Here is a 14,838-nt window from a genome sequence, read left to right on the forward strand (position 1 = left end):
GTTTGACCTCAGCAAGTAGACAGATTTGCAGATACCAAAACTGAATAGTGAGGATGCCAATACGTGTTTCCCTCTGAACCAAATATATTAGTTGCAGATTTCCTTCTAAAATCAAGCACATTCCTCTACATAAGCACAGTTCAATGATCAAATTCAGGAAATTTGACATTGATGTGATACTGTTATCTGATACAACGTTTTCAATTTTGCTCTCATACCCATCATATCCTTTCTTGCAGTGATTTTTCCATCCAGGATCATGTGTTGCAATGAGTTGTCATGTCCCTTTGATTGCCTTTACAACAGTGCTTCTGTTTTATGTTTTGGTTTTTCGGCCACAAGGCATGTGGGATCTTAGCTCCCCAACCAGGTATTGAACCTTCATCCCCTGCGGTAGAAGGCGAAGTCTCAACCACTGGACTGTAAAGAAAGTCCCTCTTTAGTCATCTTTAATTTGGAACAGCCTTTCTTTGTCCTCTTTAATAACATTTTTGAAGAGTTCAAGCCAGTGGTTTTGTAGAATGCAACCTCCATCTAGTTTCTCTGGTATTTCCTCATTTTTATGATCAGGTTGTATATTTTGGCAGGAATTTTATCTCCATTTTGCTGATGACAAGAAATTGTTGTCTAAAGAGGGTAAGTAAGTATTGGGCAGTATTCAAACCTGGAAGTAAGTCTGGCTTGGAGCCTAGACACTCCCAGAAATCTTACATCAGCTGATCCTGGCATTGCTGAAGAAATTGGAAGATCCAACAGTGGCATTACTGGCCTACCTTCTTGCAAAGCCACAATGAACAGGAGCTGAGTTGCAGCTCCTTCTTCCCAGGAAATGAATTTGCCATAGCCCCCTCCACTCCCTATTGTATAACACCAGCCCAGCTTCCTATGTTACTTGTCTAGCCCAGAGGGCCTTTGAGTTAACCCTGTTCTGTCCCATAACCCTGACATAGAAAGTGGTTTTACAAAAACAAAGTGCTCTGACCGAACGAAGTGAGAGTTCATGGGGGAAAGCGTGGCCTTCCTTGGGCTTCCTAGGTGACTCAGTAGGTAAAGAATCTGCAAGAGATGCAGGAGACATGGGTTTGATCTCTGGGTCTGGGAGATCTCCTGGAGGAGGGCATGACAGCCCACTCCAGTATTCTTTCCGAGAATCCTATGGACAGAGGAGCCCGGCCAGCTACAGTCCATGGGCTCGCAAAGAGTCAGACACGACTAAAGCAACTTAGCACACATGCACATACATGGCCTTCCTCAAGCTCTTGTCCTTCTGTAAAGACGGACATGGCCAACAGCAGCTTGGTGGGCTGAGCGGGGAAGGGAGCCCTTCTTTTTCCTATTGCAGCTTCTAGCTTCCGTCCTGTATCACATGCAGCAAGACCCACCCCCTCTTCTGTCCCCAGATGGCCCTCTGACTGGGACTGAGTAGGGTGGAGCAGGTACCCCTGTGTGAAAAATCACTGGCTCCCCAGAGAAGACCTGGGCATCTTCTTCCATCCTTCTCTGAGATTCCCACCTCCCTGCTTCTGCAAAGACCTGTGGTCCAGGTAGAGTCTTTCCTGAGTGTTTGGTTTTCTTTTCTTAACTTGGCTGAACTCAGGAATCATCAGATTGGCTTGTAAAAGGAGGATTTCCAATCTATTGGAATCTGCCCTATTGCAAATTCCAATTTAAGTTGGTCTGGATATGTCTCTGGAATCTTTTTGCCTTGAAAATGCCAAGTTCTAACCACTGGACCTGCAGGGAATTCCCTGGAATCTCTCTGTAACTAGCACTCCAGGTACTCAAATGCAGGCAACTTGTGAGGGAAACATTGACAGTTAAAAGAACAGTCTTTAATATCAATTTGATGTTTTAAATAGATAATATGTTCATAGGTTCCAAATACAGCAGTGAAAAATTGCTATCGCTCCCCTGTTTCCAGGTTCCCAATTCTCCATAAAAATAACCACACCTGCCAGTATATTTTGATCCCATCTAGAGATTTTATACATAAACAAGAACACACCCTACTTCTTAAAAAAAAAAGTCTATACACATTGCTACTGTTCTCCCCACTACCTGTTCTCAACTGTCTGAGCAGACAGGCCTAAGTTTAAGCACAGGCAGTTTCTAATTTGATGACTTGTGAGCCTCCCTGAACCTCAGTTTCTTCTAAAATGACATGAATAAAAAAAAAAAAAAAGAATAAAATAAAATAAAATGACATGAATAATAGCAGGACATCTCATAGGTCATTGAGGGATCACGAGAGAGCACTCATGTAAAGCTCATGTAAAGCTGTCAGCACTGGGCCTGGCAGTGAGTGGCTCTGTATCTGGTTAATGGTGTGTCCAGAGGCAACCAGGCTCAGCTTCCTGGCCTCAGAGGTACCGACTGAGAACCCTGCTGTGGATCAGGCCACCTGCTTAGGGTTCCGATGGCAGAGAGAATCTCCATAATATCAGTGAACACATTTCTGAGCCTTTTACTATGTGGTGGGCATTTGCTGAGGGCTTTATGAACACTGATATTTCAACGTTCTTTCATGGTTTTATACCAGTGAAGTTGGGTTGGATTCTTCTGTGGAGTGTTTACATTATAACATGTTCAGCAGGTTCCCAACCTCTACCCACCGGGTACCAGTAGGACTCTTCCCTGCCAGTTGTGACAACCGAAAGTGTCTCTAGACTTGGCCAGATGTCCCCTGGGAAGGAAGGGGGGCAGAATCACCCTCAGATTAGAACCACACCTTATTCCATTCTTCCAGTACGACAGTAACTCTGGGTGGTAAGTACTATTATTGTCCCAGACTAGGAGAGGAAACCTGGAGAACAGAGAGGGTGGGTGATGTACACAAGAACACACAGCTAAGAAATCAGTGCTGGGATTCACATTCTGCAGCAGTTTGACTGCAGAACTCATATTCCTAAACATTATGTAAGAGGTGCTCTTATCTTGCAGGAATGTTGTCCAAAATTTTGCAAAGCCTTTCCCGGATATCTGCTTACAACTCACCTCAATAACTTCATGTTATCTGTTGTTTTTATATCTGCCAGCAGATCCTCACAACACCCCATCCCCACCCCAGTGAGATCTCTGAGGTTCACATTTTACAGACAGGGCAACTGAGGTCACTTGTTTAGGTTCACAAAGCCAGTAAGTCAGAAGTTCTGTGCCCCAGCTGCACACTAGAGTCAAGCTGGGGAACTTCTGGAAGGCCCAGGCCTCATCCTAGACAGATGAGGCTCTCTGGGTGTGAAATCTGGGCATTCTTAGCTTTTACATCTCCCACGGGATTCCAAGGTTGGGAGCTCCTGTGTTAGGGTGAGAAGCCAGGTCACGTTTCAATGCCGAATCTTAATGACGAGTGGAGCCTGATGCAGGCTCTGTCTCATTTCTGAAATGAGACAGAGATCAGTTATCTCATCAGAGATCAGAGACCTGGAAGCACCACCCCACTTTGCCCCAAGGGAAATCCATGTCGCCCGTGGGGGCATTTCACTTCTCCACCTGAAATCCCTCCCGAGGGACCCTGCACACACACCCCCCACCTCCACCCACTGTAGGCACCCGGCTCTTGCCACCAGGGTCCTCCTTTATTCTGGTGCACTCAGAGATGAGGTCCAAGAAAAAAGGCGGTAACAAGAGGGTCCCCAAGGCCAGCAGGGAAGAGAAGCACTGGCCTCCTTCTGGGAAGGAATGAGCCAGTGCTGGGAGGAGTAAGGTGCCTTCTGAGGGTGCCAAGGGTGTGTCCCCACTTGTTCCTCCAACGGGAGCCGCACCAGTCCGAGCAGTTGGGTGACTCCGGTTTGAATTTCTCCTGTAGTGCTGGTGATCTCTCTGCAGGGGTGAGGAGTGGTGGGAGCTGGTGTTTCAAAGATGCTGTACCAGTGCTCTCTCCTCGACCCCATTTATACCCACCAGGAGGGACTGCACGGAAAAAGGCCCCACAGGACAGATGGGCAAGTAGAGGACTGGGGCAAACATCGGTACTCAAGGGCACTTTGGGGTGAGCAGAGCTCCTGAGTCCAATCCCATAAGCCCACGGTGGGAGGATCTGGGCAGGACGTCTACAGGGAAAAGAGGGTGTGTGTTTGCTCATTCATTTGGCCACACCAGGCAGCATGCGGGATCTGAGCTCCCCAACCAAGGACCGAACCTGTGCCCCGTGCATTGGGAGCACAGATTCTTATTTATGCACAGAACCGCCACAGAGGTCCCAGGGAAAAGAGATTCCAAGGAGAGGAAGCAAAAACGACCAGCAGGACTTGAGGTAAAGTCCTGTGTGGCCCTGCCCCTGATCTCTCCTGGCCAGAGGAGAGCCCAGGAGCTGCCCAGACCACATCAGAGGGTGGCTGGCATGCCCGCTTCTCACCTGGCATCAATCTCCTTCTTCTTCTGTCTTCTTGAACATAGCCAAGGCTTCCTCCAACACACCGTCGGGATCTAGAATTTTGACCTGGAGGGAAGTAGCAGGGGTTGGTCTGAAGAGTGTGGAGAAGCCCCAGGCTGTCAGCCTTGGGGACACTGCCTGCTTTGTGGGGGGTACTGCCAGTCTCCCTGAGGATGCCCTGACTGAAAACAAAACCTTGTCTGTTTCCTGACGGCTGGGCTAGCTAGGTTGGGTGTGGCTGGCGGGGGGCTGCTGTTTCCTGTCTGTAGGTTGGGTGTGGTCCCAGGATCCTGGGGAGAGCTGCCCACCTCAGGAATGGGGAACTGGGTGGGCTGAGGGGCCTCATCGCGGCCGAAGTCAATCATTGTGCCACACTTGGCCACGTCGTCCACCCAGAAGCCTTCAAACAGCTGACCATGGTCCAGGTGGAAGAAACGCCCTGACCCATTCTTCACACCTCTCTGCCAATTGCCTTCATAGCGGTTCCCATTCTCTGCGGGGAAAAGACAGGGGGTCATGGGTGCTGGCCCACCACATTCCCCCACCCACCGGGCTGGACCTTCTGCCACTCCCAGGCTAGACATCACGCCCACCAGAAAGCCATAGACCCCCGGGGTGTCAGTGGTTTCAGACCTGATTCACATATCACCTCACCTCAACTACCTACTTGAACTTAGATAAGTGGCATCGTTTCCTGCCTGTAAAAAATACAGCTAATGATACTAACAGGCAGTGCTTTTCCAGCACTTACTCTGTGCCAGATTCCATGCTGCTTCTGACCTCACTTCTCACAAAAACAGTTCTGTGAAGGATAAAGGATTCCATTTTATACATGAAACTTGAAAAGCTCCAGAGATTTGATTGATTTGCTCAAGGTCACAGAACTAGGAAGGGTTTCAAACCAAATCCTGTTCATCCCAGGAGCCCCTGCTCTTAACTGGGAATCAATTCCCCTTCCCATTGGATGGTGGTGATGCTGTAAAAATAACAATGATAAATCTAACATGTCTCAGCTCAGACACTTATGAGCTGTGTGACCCTGAGCAAGTCATGCAGCCATTTTGTCTCATTTCCTCATTTGTAAAATGAAGACCAGAGTAGCACCTCCCTCATTAAATGATTGTAAAGATTAAATGAATCTGTACACAAAAAGGGCTTAGAAAAGTACTGGATAAACTCCAGATCAGAGATCAACAAACCTTTTCTGCAAAGTGGCAGATAGGATTTTCGGCACTCCGGGTGTCTGCCACAGATGGTCACCTCTGCCATTGGACAATACATAAGTGAACGAGCACATCTGTGTGCCAACAAAACTTTATTTACAAGAACATGTTCGGGGCTGGATTTGGCCCATAGTTTGCTGAGCTCTGCTATACACGTATGTACTGATACTGAGCGCTTACTATTTATTCTGTGTCATGCTAAGCATTTTATAAATATAAACCTCCCTTAATCTTCACAATAACTTTAGGTAAGCTTTATTTTCCCCTTACTTTACAGTTGAGAAAACCAATGTGTAGAGAGTTTAAGGAGGTTAATTGCCCAAGGGCCCACAACTAGTAAGAGCTGGTTCAGACTCTGAGCCTTAGAAAGCCTGCACTTAATACTCCTTCACTGTGTGGGCCACAGCAGGTGCTCACTAAATGCAGGCTATTAGTAGGAGGTACGCACTAAAATCAGGAATGGAAGCAGGGTGTAAGGAGGATTAAGAATGATAGAGTGGCTGCCTTGACCCTCCCCAGTTTTCAGGAGCCTAGGTTCTGGTTTGTGTCCTCACCAAGAGTATCTACTACACAGCAGGCACTGGGGGAAACAGTAGGGAACAAAACAGACACAGTCCCAGTCCTTCTGCAGGTCACAGTCTGAAGGGACAATGATGCTAAATTTATGGACTCTAGGTGAGTGATAACACCATCGTGGTTATCTGGATCATTAAGCTCTTTTTTTGTATAGTTCTGTGTATTTTTGCCACCTCTTCTTAATCTCTTCTGCTTCTGTTAGGTGCATACCGTTTCTGTTCTTTATTGTGCCCATCTTTGCATGAAATGTTCCCTTGATATTTCTAATTTTCTTGAAGAGATCTCTAGTCTTTCCCATTCTATTGTTTTCCTCTTATTTCTTTGCACAGTTCACTTAGGAAGGCTTTCTTATCTCTCCTTGCTATTCTTTGAAACTCTGCATTCAGATGGGTATATCTTTACTTTTCTCCTTTGCCTTTCGCTTCTCTTCTTTTCTCAGCTAACTTGTAAGGCCTCATCAGACAACCATTTTGCCTTTTTGCATTTCTTTTTCTTGGGGATGGTTTTGATCACCACCTCTTGTTCAATGTTACCAACCACCGTCCATAGTTGTTCAGGCACTCTGTCTTTCAAATCTAATTCCTTGAAACTGTTTGTCACTTTCACTGTATAATTGTAAGGGATTTGATTTAGGTCATACCTGAATGGTCTATTTGTTTTCCCTACTTTCTTCAATTTAAGTCTGAATTTTGCATTAAGGAGTTCATGATCTGAGCCACAGTCAGCTCCCGGTACAGAATTGTAGTGTGGATATAATAAGCTCAGGGCTGCCTAAGTGTGGGCTATGATTACTATGGACCAAAAGACCAAGTCTTACTTGTTTATATTTATTGCTGCTGCTGCTAAGTCACGTCCGTCAATCGTGTTCAACTCTAGGCACTCCTTTTAGAGTATAAACTCCCCGAGGGCAGGGACCCGGTCTTGTCTCCTGTCACTCACCTTAACCCGCCAACCCGAGCAGGGCTATGCGGGGGCGTGGCCCGGTGGGCGTGGCCAGGGCCCGGAGGAGTGGGCCTTGAGGGGGTGGCCGAGTGGGCGTGGCCAGCAGGCCATTGGGACGGGGCTGGACACTCACTCAGGCGCAACATGCCTTCCCCTTCTGGCTTGTCGTTACGCCACTGGCCCTCGTAGATGTCTCCGTTGCTGTAGTACATGCGACCCCACCCGCTGCGCTGGTTGCCACACCAGTCACCCTCATAATACTCCTTGGGTCCGAAAAACTGGATCCCATAGCCCTGAAAGCACGAAGGAGTCCTTGTTCACGGCTCCCCACAGCACTGGGAACTCCCACCAAACTCCCTGGTACCCAAACACCTGGACTTCTTCCTTGCTTCCTCCCCAAGCCCTACATCCAAGCTGAAGGTCCTGTTTTGTAGAATCTCCCAGGCCTTCCATTTCCCGCTACCCTTGTGCTACCGCCTTCCTTCAGCCCACCATCATATCGCCCCTTCTCACTGATCTTCCTCCTCCACTCTCCCGTTCTCTCCCTCATCCCATGCATCTGCCATATGACTGCTGGGAGGATCTTTTACATGGCCTGTCTGATCACGTTTGTTCTGTCTTCCCAACTCTGATTTGACCCTATTAAAAGTCGCAGATGCCTGGCAATGAGATCAAAGCTATGGACTTTCTCCCCAGAAAAATGAACATGAGCGCTTATCATGTGACCGCAGAGTCACCATGGGGTCCCCACAGATCACACCTGAAGGGGCTGGCTTATGCAGCCCAAGTCTACTCCTCAAAAATTCTTAATCCCCCACATAACCTTCAAGGCCCCCTCCTACCCCTCCTCCCTCTGCCACCCCTGTGGGTAGACACACCTTGCTGTTTAATATTTCCTTCCTTTAACAACTTCTGCAGCCTTTGCTACTTCCCCTTCTTTTTTACTCCCTAACACCTTGCATCTTATGGTGTCACCTTCTACAGGAAGCCTGCCCTGAATTCTCAGTGAACTTCCATTGGACTTTCTGTGAAAACCTCAATCCTAGCACCGTATTATACAATATAAATTATTTATTTGGGGATCTTTGTCCCCCACTGGCCCAGAAACATTTTGAGAGCAGAGATCATGAAATCCTGGGGTCTACAACTTCCAGCAGTGTGACCCCAGGTGAGGCACTTCACCTGCTGCACCTTTCTGAGCATGTTTCCTCATCAGTAAGAGGAAAATAATAATGATGATGATGACGATGTTGATGTGGAGTTCTACAATATATCATATTCCAGGGTCATAATAGCAGTTGTTCAATAGCAGTACTGTATGATATCTCTCTCCATGACCTGTGGTGAGGAGTCAGGTGTTTATGGGTTGGGGGCATGCCTCTGGCTGCCTTCTAGCCCTCAGGACCTTCTTCTCTTGGCAAAGGGTGTAGCTTCTGCTTTCTTTCTTGCTCTCATTTCCCCCCCACCCTGCCCCCCACCTCTTATCCAGTCCCAACAGAAGGGGTATTCTCAGAAAGGGATACCAGGGGGAAAGAAAGCCAGGAAATGAGGAAATGAGTTGAGGAGGTGGGGGAGGAGACTTTGCCCCTCACAGGCTGGCTGGTTTCTTGTAGCCACAGGGTTTCAGGGGCTCCTCCCTGGGCCCTCTCCTCCTGCTTCCTGTTTCTGGGTTTTGTTCTGAGAAGTCTTGATGGTTCCCCCACCCCTTCCTTCTCCCACCCACGCAGAACCCTGATCTCTTCCCCTAGATCCCCCTCCCTTTTTTCCCAGGCCTCTCTGACTGCTCCCCCTACACACACACATACACACACACACACACACACACACACACGCTTCTTTCAGCCTGGCCCGCACCCCAGAGCATGATGGGAACCACTCACACATTTCTTATCGCCTTTCCACCAGCCTGAGTAGACTCTCTTGTACTTTCCGGTCTCTTGGTCAGGAAGGCTGAGGGTGCCATAGCCATCTCGCTTCCCAGACTTCCAGTCCCCCTCATAGATGGCTCCGTTCTTCTTCCAGACCTGTGTTCCTTTCCCTGGTGACACAAAGACGGGCCAACACTGCAAACATGGTCTTCATGGGGCCGGTGCAGGGAGACAGGTGCTCTGTCTGCCTGGGCCTCGGGCACCTGGACTGGACAGTTCTTAAGGACTGAGAGGGGCATCTGCCTCGTATGTAGACCACCCTCTCCCTAGCACCCAGAGAAACTCCAAGAGAGGTCTATTTCTACAGTGCTTTGCCCTGACACCAAACCCATATAGCAAACACCAAGCAGAAATTTTCCCCTTTGGTGTTTCAGCTCCATCTTTTAGTGATACTGAGTGTATACACCAGATGGTCAGGATTTCTGGAGAATGTTCTGCATATTTCTTCAGTTCTCCTGATTATACATGGAGACCCACCTCCTACTATTATACTCCAACCCCTTCTGTGTCCTCCACTCCCATTTTCCATTCTGCCCTCCAATTCCTGGTGGCCTGGTCATTCCTGGAACCCAGCAGGTATGCTTCCGCCTCAAGGCTTTTGTACCTGCTTCTCCTCTGGCCTGGAAAACTCTTCCCCAAATATATTCACTCACTCCCTACCTCCTGCAAGTCTTTACTCAAATATCATTTTCTCATTGACCATCTCACTTAAAATTATTTAATATAAGCTTCTGGACTTCCCTGCTGGTTCAATGGCTAAGACTCTTCGCTCCCAATGCTGGGGACCCAGGTTCCATCCCTGGTCAGGGACCTAGATCCCGCATATACTATAACAATGATTGAAGATCCTGCATGCTGCAACTAAGACCCAGCCCAGCCAAATGAATAAATATTGAAAAAAATTAATATAAGCTTCTTTTAACCCCTTACCCTGTTCTATTTCTTTCCACATCACTTGTTAACTCCTAACATAATAGATAATTCACTTATTTATCATGTATTGTCTACTGTCTGTGTCTTCCAGGAGAATGTACACTTCACAAGGGCACAGACTGGTCTGTTCTGTTCACTGCTCTATTTCCAGCACGGAAGAACAGTGCCTGGCGTGTTGGAGGTGACCAATATTTGTTAAACAAAGGGATGAATACAATATGTGTGGAGTACCTATGCGTGCCAACTTGTGTCTCAGTCCTTGGTAGCTCAGGAACAAACCCAGCATCGTCCCTGTGAGCTTTTTGATCTATTGCAAGTAACTTAACTCTGGGCCTCAGGTTCCTCATCTGTAAAATGGGGACAAGAAGATCTCATGGGGTTGTTCTGGTCACTAAATTCATTAATATATGTATAATACTTAGGACAATGCCTGAAAATAGAAAAGATGCTATCATTGATGTTTGCCCTTGAGGCAGGGTCCAGTCACACTGTAGGGGATGAAAAGTTGTTTATAACAGCCCACAAGGTCATATCACAGGTAGGGCAGCCAAGTTCAGACAATGGGAAATGACTTACCCAAAGTCACACAGCCTCTCAGTAATAGAGCCAGGCTCAGAATTTCAGGGTCCTGACTCTTAGACCAGGGCTCTGTCCACACCACAGGCTGCCCACAAAAACTGAAACACACAGGCAGTCATCCTTAACCACACAAAGAGCTCCAGGCAGCTGCCTAAAACTTTACCTTTAAGTCAGTGCTGAGGGTGGGTGTTGTGTTATGCGCGGGGTGGGTTCAACTTTTGGGGGCTACTTGGACAAGGAAAGTCTGAATAATGTCCTGTGCCATGCTCAGCCCTCAGAGGACATTCAAGAAGTTCCCCTTCTGCACCGATCCTTGGCTACATATTTGATAGATGGTATCTCTTATCTTAACAGATAGGTATTATTCCCATTTTACAGATGGGGAGACTGAGGCTCAGAGTGGTGTAGTAGATCTCTCAAGGTCACAGCTGATGGAGCTGAGATTGACCCAGGTTTATGGACTCAAGCACTTAACGCAGGAAGGCAGGAGAGAAGAGTGGCCAAGAGCTAAGAATCTGGAATTGCAAGACTAGACAGAGAAGCCATAACACCTTTTTTGAATAAAAACTTTGTTTTTCTTTCTTCAGGGCTCACTATGTTATCACAAGGAGTCCATACTCCACCCTGGGAGCCCCAGCCACTGCAGGGTGGAGATGTGGTGGGAGATGTCCTACTTCACCCCCTGCTGGTTTGAAGGACTGAGCTTGAAGGCCAGAATCCCAGTTGCAAGGTGGTTTCTGGAGGCCACCTTTTCCTCCTGCTAGCCAGTTCCATGCTTAGTGCAGGTCTCAGAGGGTAGAGAATGAGCTGCTGTCCTGGGAGTCCCAGCTGAGTCTGTGGCTGGTGCCTAAAGACAGCTTCGTTTCCTGCTGGCCCCTCTGCTCACCTGAAGCCAGGGTTGAGTTGGATTTCAGAGCCCCAGCATGAGGATGCCCCGGCTAGTCCTAGTCAGCATTCACCCCTCGGCCATATATCTAATATCCCCAGTGAGCTCTGCAAGCTGCTTCCTTGGCCCCAGTGGTCCACCGTGGCCCAGACCCCATACTCACCGCCTGAGCCCCCAAGGGCCCCCCACTTACCGTGTTTCATGTTGTCCTTCCACTCGCCCACATAGTGGTCGCCATTGACAGCAAACACCTGGTGCCTCAGTCCGTTCTTCTGGGCCTTCTTGTCCCACTCCTTCCACAGGGGCTCCGACTTTTGCGGGCACTTGAAGATAGGCATGTTGGCTGCTTCTGTGGGGCCAGAGGGTGCTAGCAAAGGGTTAGAGACATCAGGGGTTCAGTTGCTCCAAGGAATGCTGGGATCTTGGGATTTCCTGGAGAGACACTTGTCTGAGGTCAGGTGGGGTGAGTCATGTGTGTTCTGAGTGCCCGGGGCAGATGAGCAGCCCTTGCAGGGGATTCTTTTGTGCTGGACTGATGCTTGGATGTCTCCTCCCTTGCCTCCCTAGGGGCCCCCTGGGGTGGGGAACCTGATGGCACAATTGCTTGGGATGGAACCCAGGGAAACCAGTAGATCAGAGGGGTTTGTGATGACATCAGGAAGAAGTTGCCCTGGGGAGAGGGTGAAAGTCACATTAATAACCGGTATGACCAATCAGGGGCTTCCCTGGTGGCTCAGATGGTAAAGAATGTGCCTGTAATGTGGGAGACCTAGGTTCCATCCCTCAGTTGGGAAGGTCCCCTGGAGAAGAGAATGGCAACACACTCCAGTGTTCTTGCCTGGTGAATTCCATGGACAGAGGAGCCTGATGAGCTACAGTCCATGGGGTTGCAACTGAACAACTAACACTCATTCACTCACTCATGACCAGTCAGAGTGGATGCTGGAGTGGTGAGCACTGGGACCCACTACGGGGGAGTTGGGACCTAGCCAGGCCACTCTTGTCTGGGCGGGCAGACAGTCCTGTGGCACAGCCCCCAGGGACATCCCATTACCACCACTGGTTCAGCATCTAGCACTTTAGGCCCCAGGTCCTGCCTTTGGTGGAAAAGCCCAGGGGCTGGCTTTGCAGGTGTTTGTGAGCTGTCAGCAGAGCCCATCAACTGAAGATACTGTCCCGGTTTCCCTGGGATTGAGAGGTTTCCTAGGACATTGAACTTTCAGAGCTAGAACTGGGACAGTCCCAGACACACCAGGACAATTGATCACCCTGCTACCTCTGACCTCTGCCCTCTGCTTAGGTACTCTTCCTGCCTGCCTGGTTAGGTTTTTTTCCATCAGACCAGGGCTCTCCTACCCTCCCTGCCCAGTGCAGAGCACTATTTAACCATCAGCAGGCAGAGTTATTGACCAATGAGTATGACCTCAAGACTGAGCAGGTTTCAGGAAATCATGATGTTCCAGGCATCCACCCATTCAGGGTCAGCATCACAGATGTCCAACCTGACAGGGCCTGGTCCTTAGACAGGTATGTGCTTGGTCTTGGCTCTGCTGTCACTTTTTAAAAATTCCTAATACTTCCTGAGCCAGGGCCTCATTTTCATTCTGCACTGAGCCCTGTCCATCAGGGAATTCCCTGTAGGGACACAGCAGGGACCTCCAGGAGTCTGACTAGGCTGGCCAACTGCACTGGCTAGTACGTATTTTGACAATCATTCCCAGGAATTGGGAAAGGCACTCAAAGCAAGGAAGACAGCCAGGGCATGAACTGGGCAGAGGTAAACAGTCTCAGGTCCTAAATTTAATGTTTTTCTTTTTTTCCCTCCCATTTGCGTGTACCATAAGTACTGTGATTAATCTTTTTTTTTTTTAATATATATTTGGCCATGCTGTGCAGCATGTGGGATCTTAATTCCCTGACCAGGGATGGAACCCACGCTCTTTGCACTAGAAGCTTGGAGTCTTAACCACTGGACCATCAGGGTGGTCCATGGTTAGTCTTTATATTGAAATTAATTCACTTTAAAATTCAATACAGTTATCCAAGAAAGATTTTGTGATTATTTCTTAAGCCTTAGCTAGATACTGGGGCTTACAGTTGAGACTGGCAAATGTTAAGAAAGATATTAATGCCACATTAGCCTCAAGCTGACACTTTCTCCTTGACTTACTCAGAATTTTAAGAGAATCCAAAATCTAATAACTTTCTTACAACATCATTGGGTGATTACCCTTCATCAGTGTAACACATCCTCTGTCCTAACTTTCAAGAACTTAAATTCTACCCTAGAGGAGGCCGTGGTCTTAATACAGAGCTTCTGATAGGAAAAGAAAGCTTTGGGGAATTCCCTGGTGGTCCAATGGTTAGGACTAGGCGCTTTCACTGCGGGGGCACGAGTGGGCTCCCTGGTCAGATTCCGCAAGCCGTGCAGCGTGGCCAGGAAAAAAGGAAACAAGTTTTACAGCGCGGTATGCGGACTCTGCTCGGGTTGTTTTGATACTGAATAACAATAATTACCACCAGGGAAGGTGGAACGAGAGGGGCTCAGACGGCTGAAGGTTACGTGCTCGCCCCCTCCCCGTCACACCTGCGACCGCTCACCTGCGCTCTCCTGCGGGGCGGAGTCTGGATCTGGAGTCCCAGGCAAACAGCGATGGGGTCGCCGCCCTCAGCCTCCAGCTTCTGTCGCTGCCTGAGGCTAGTGCTCTGGCGTCCAGAGCCCGGCCAGGGTCGCTATGGCAACGCGGGGCCTTTGCAAAGCCAGCCGGCAGGGCCCGCCCCTTCCTGCGGGGACTGTGAACTCGCGGGGCCGCGGATGGGGAAGGCTGCAGATCCTCCCGCGACGAGGCAGGACGTCTTTGGGCCAGTGGAGGTCGAGGGCAGGCTCGTGCACCAGCCTGGTGCCAAAGGCAGGTGGGCGAGCCCGGGAGACCCCATATCCCGGAGCCTGGGCACTGTGTGCCCGGGAGGTTCGCCTTTCCTCCTGCCCCGGGTTCCCCATGGCAAATACCACGCCCGAACCTGGCAGAAAAGGATCACAAGCTTTTTTGCCTAATTGAAAAAACAAAGGGACAGATTTGAAGGACAGATCAACATTACACCTGCTCTTTGTTTTATGGTGGTCTACAGACTCCTCTGAGAAGCTGAAGGGAGCTATAAATCGCCCCTTCACCCTGCAAGATGCATCCGGTTTAGGTATACACAAGTCGGCCCAAGTTATTCCTTGCTCACTTCCTTGTGGTGGCTCCCCTGGTCACTCAGTGTAAAAGCCATAGTGACTATAGTGGCTTCAACGCCCAGTGTCACCTGCCTGCCTCCCTCCCTCCTCTCTGAACTTGTCCCCTCCTCTGTGTGCCCAAGCCCACTCCGCTCTAACCTCACACTTTCTTACTGTTCCTG

General features: G+C 49.0%; 1 protein-coding gene across 2 annotated transcripts; it reads right to left on the bottom strand.

Moving 5' to 3' along the window:
* Window positions 1-3,556: 3,556 nt before the first annotated feature.
* MORN3 (MORN repeat containing 3) lies at window positions 3,557-14,259 on the bottom strand. 2 transcript variants are annotated; one of them, XM_043901913.1, is made up of 7 exons: window positions 14,041-14,259; window positions 11,633-11,806; window positions 8,994-9,151; window positions 7,247-7,406; window positions 4,681-4,865; window positions 4,355-4,438; window positions 3,557-3,819 (listed from the first exon to the last, which is right to left on the bottom strand). In XM_043901913.1, the coding sequence occupies exons 2-6, from the start codon at window positions 11,775-11,777 to the stop codon at window positions 4,361-4,363; spliced, it is 726 nt and encodes a 241-aa protein (XP_043757848.1). In that variant the 5' UTR covers window positions 11,778-11,806; window positions 14,041-14,259; the 3' UTR covers window positions 3,557-3,819; window positions 4,355-4,360. The 2 variants fall into 2 exon arrangements, with proteins under 2 accessions (XP_043757848.1, XP_043757849.1); XM_043901914.1 differs by having other exon boundaries at window positions 3,699-3,819; window positions 11,633-11,788; window positions 14,041-14,128.
* Window positions 14,260-14,838: the final 579 nt, after the last annotated feature.

This window comes from Cervus elaphus, chromosome 5 (genome assembly GCF_910594005.1).
Source record: "Cervus elaphus chromosome 5, mCerEla1.1, whole genome shotgun sequence".
Lineage (NCBI taxonomy): Eukaryota > Metazoa > Chordata > Mammalia > Artiodactyla > Cervidae > Cervus > Cervus elaphus.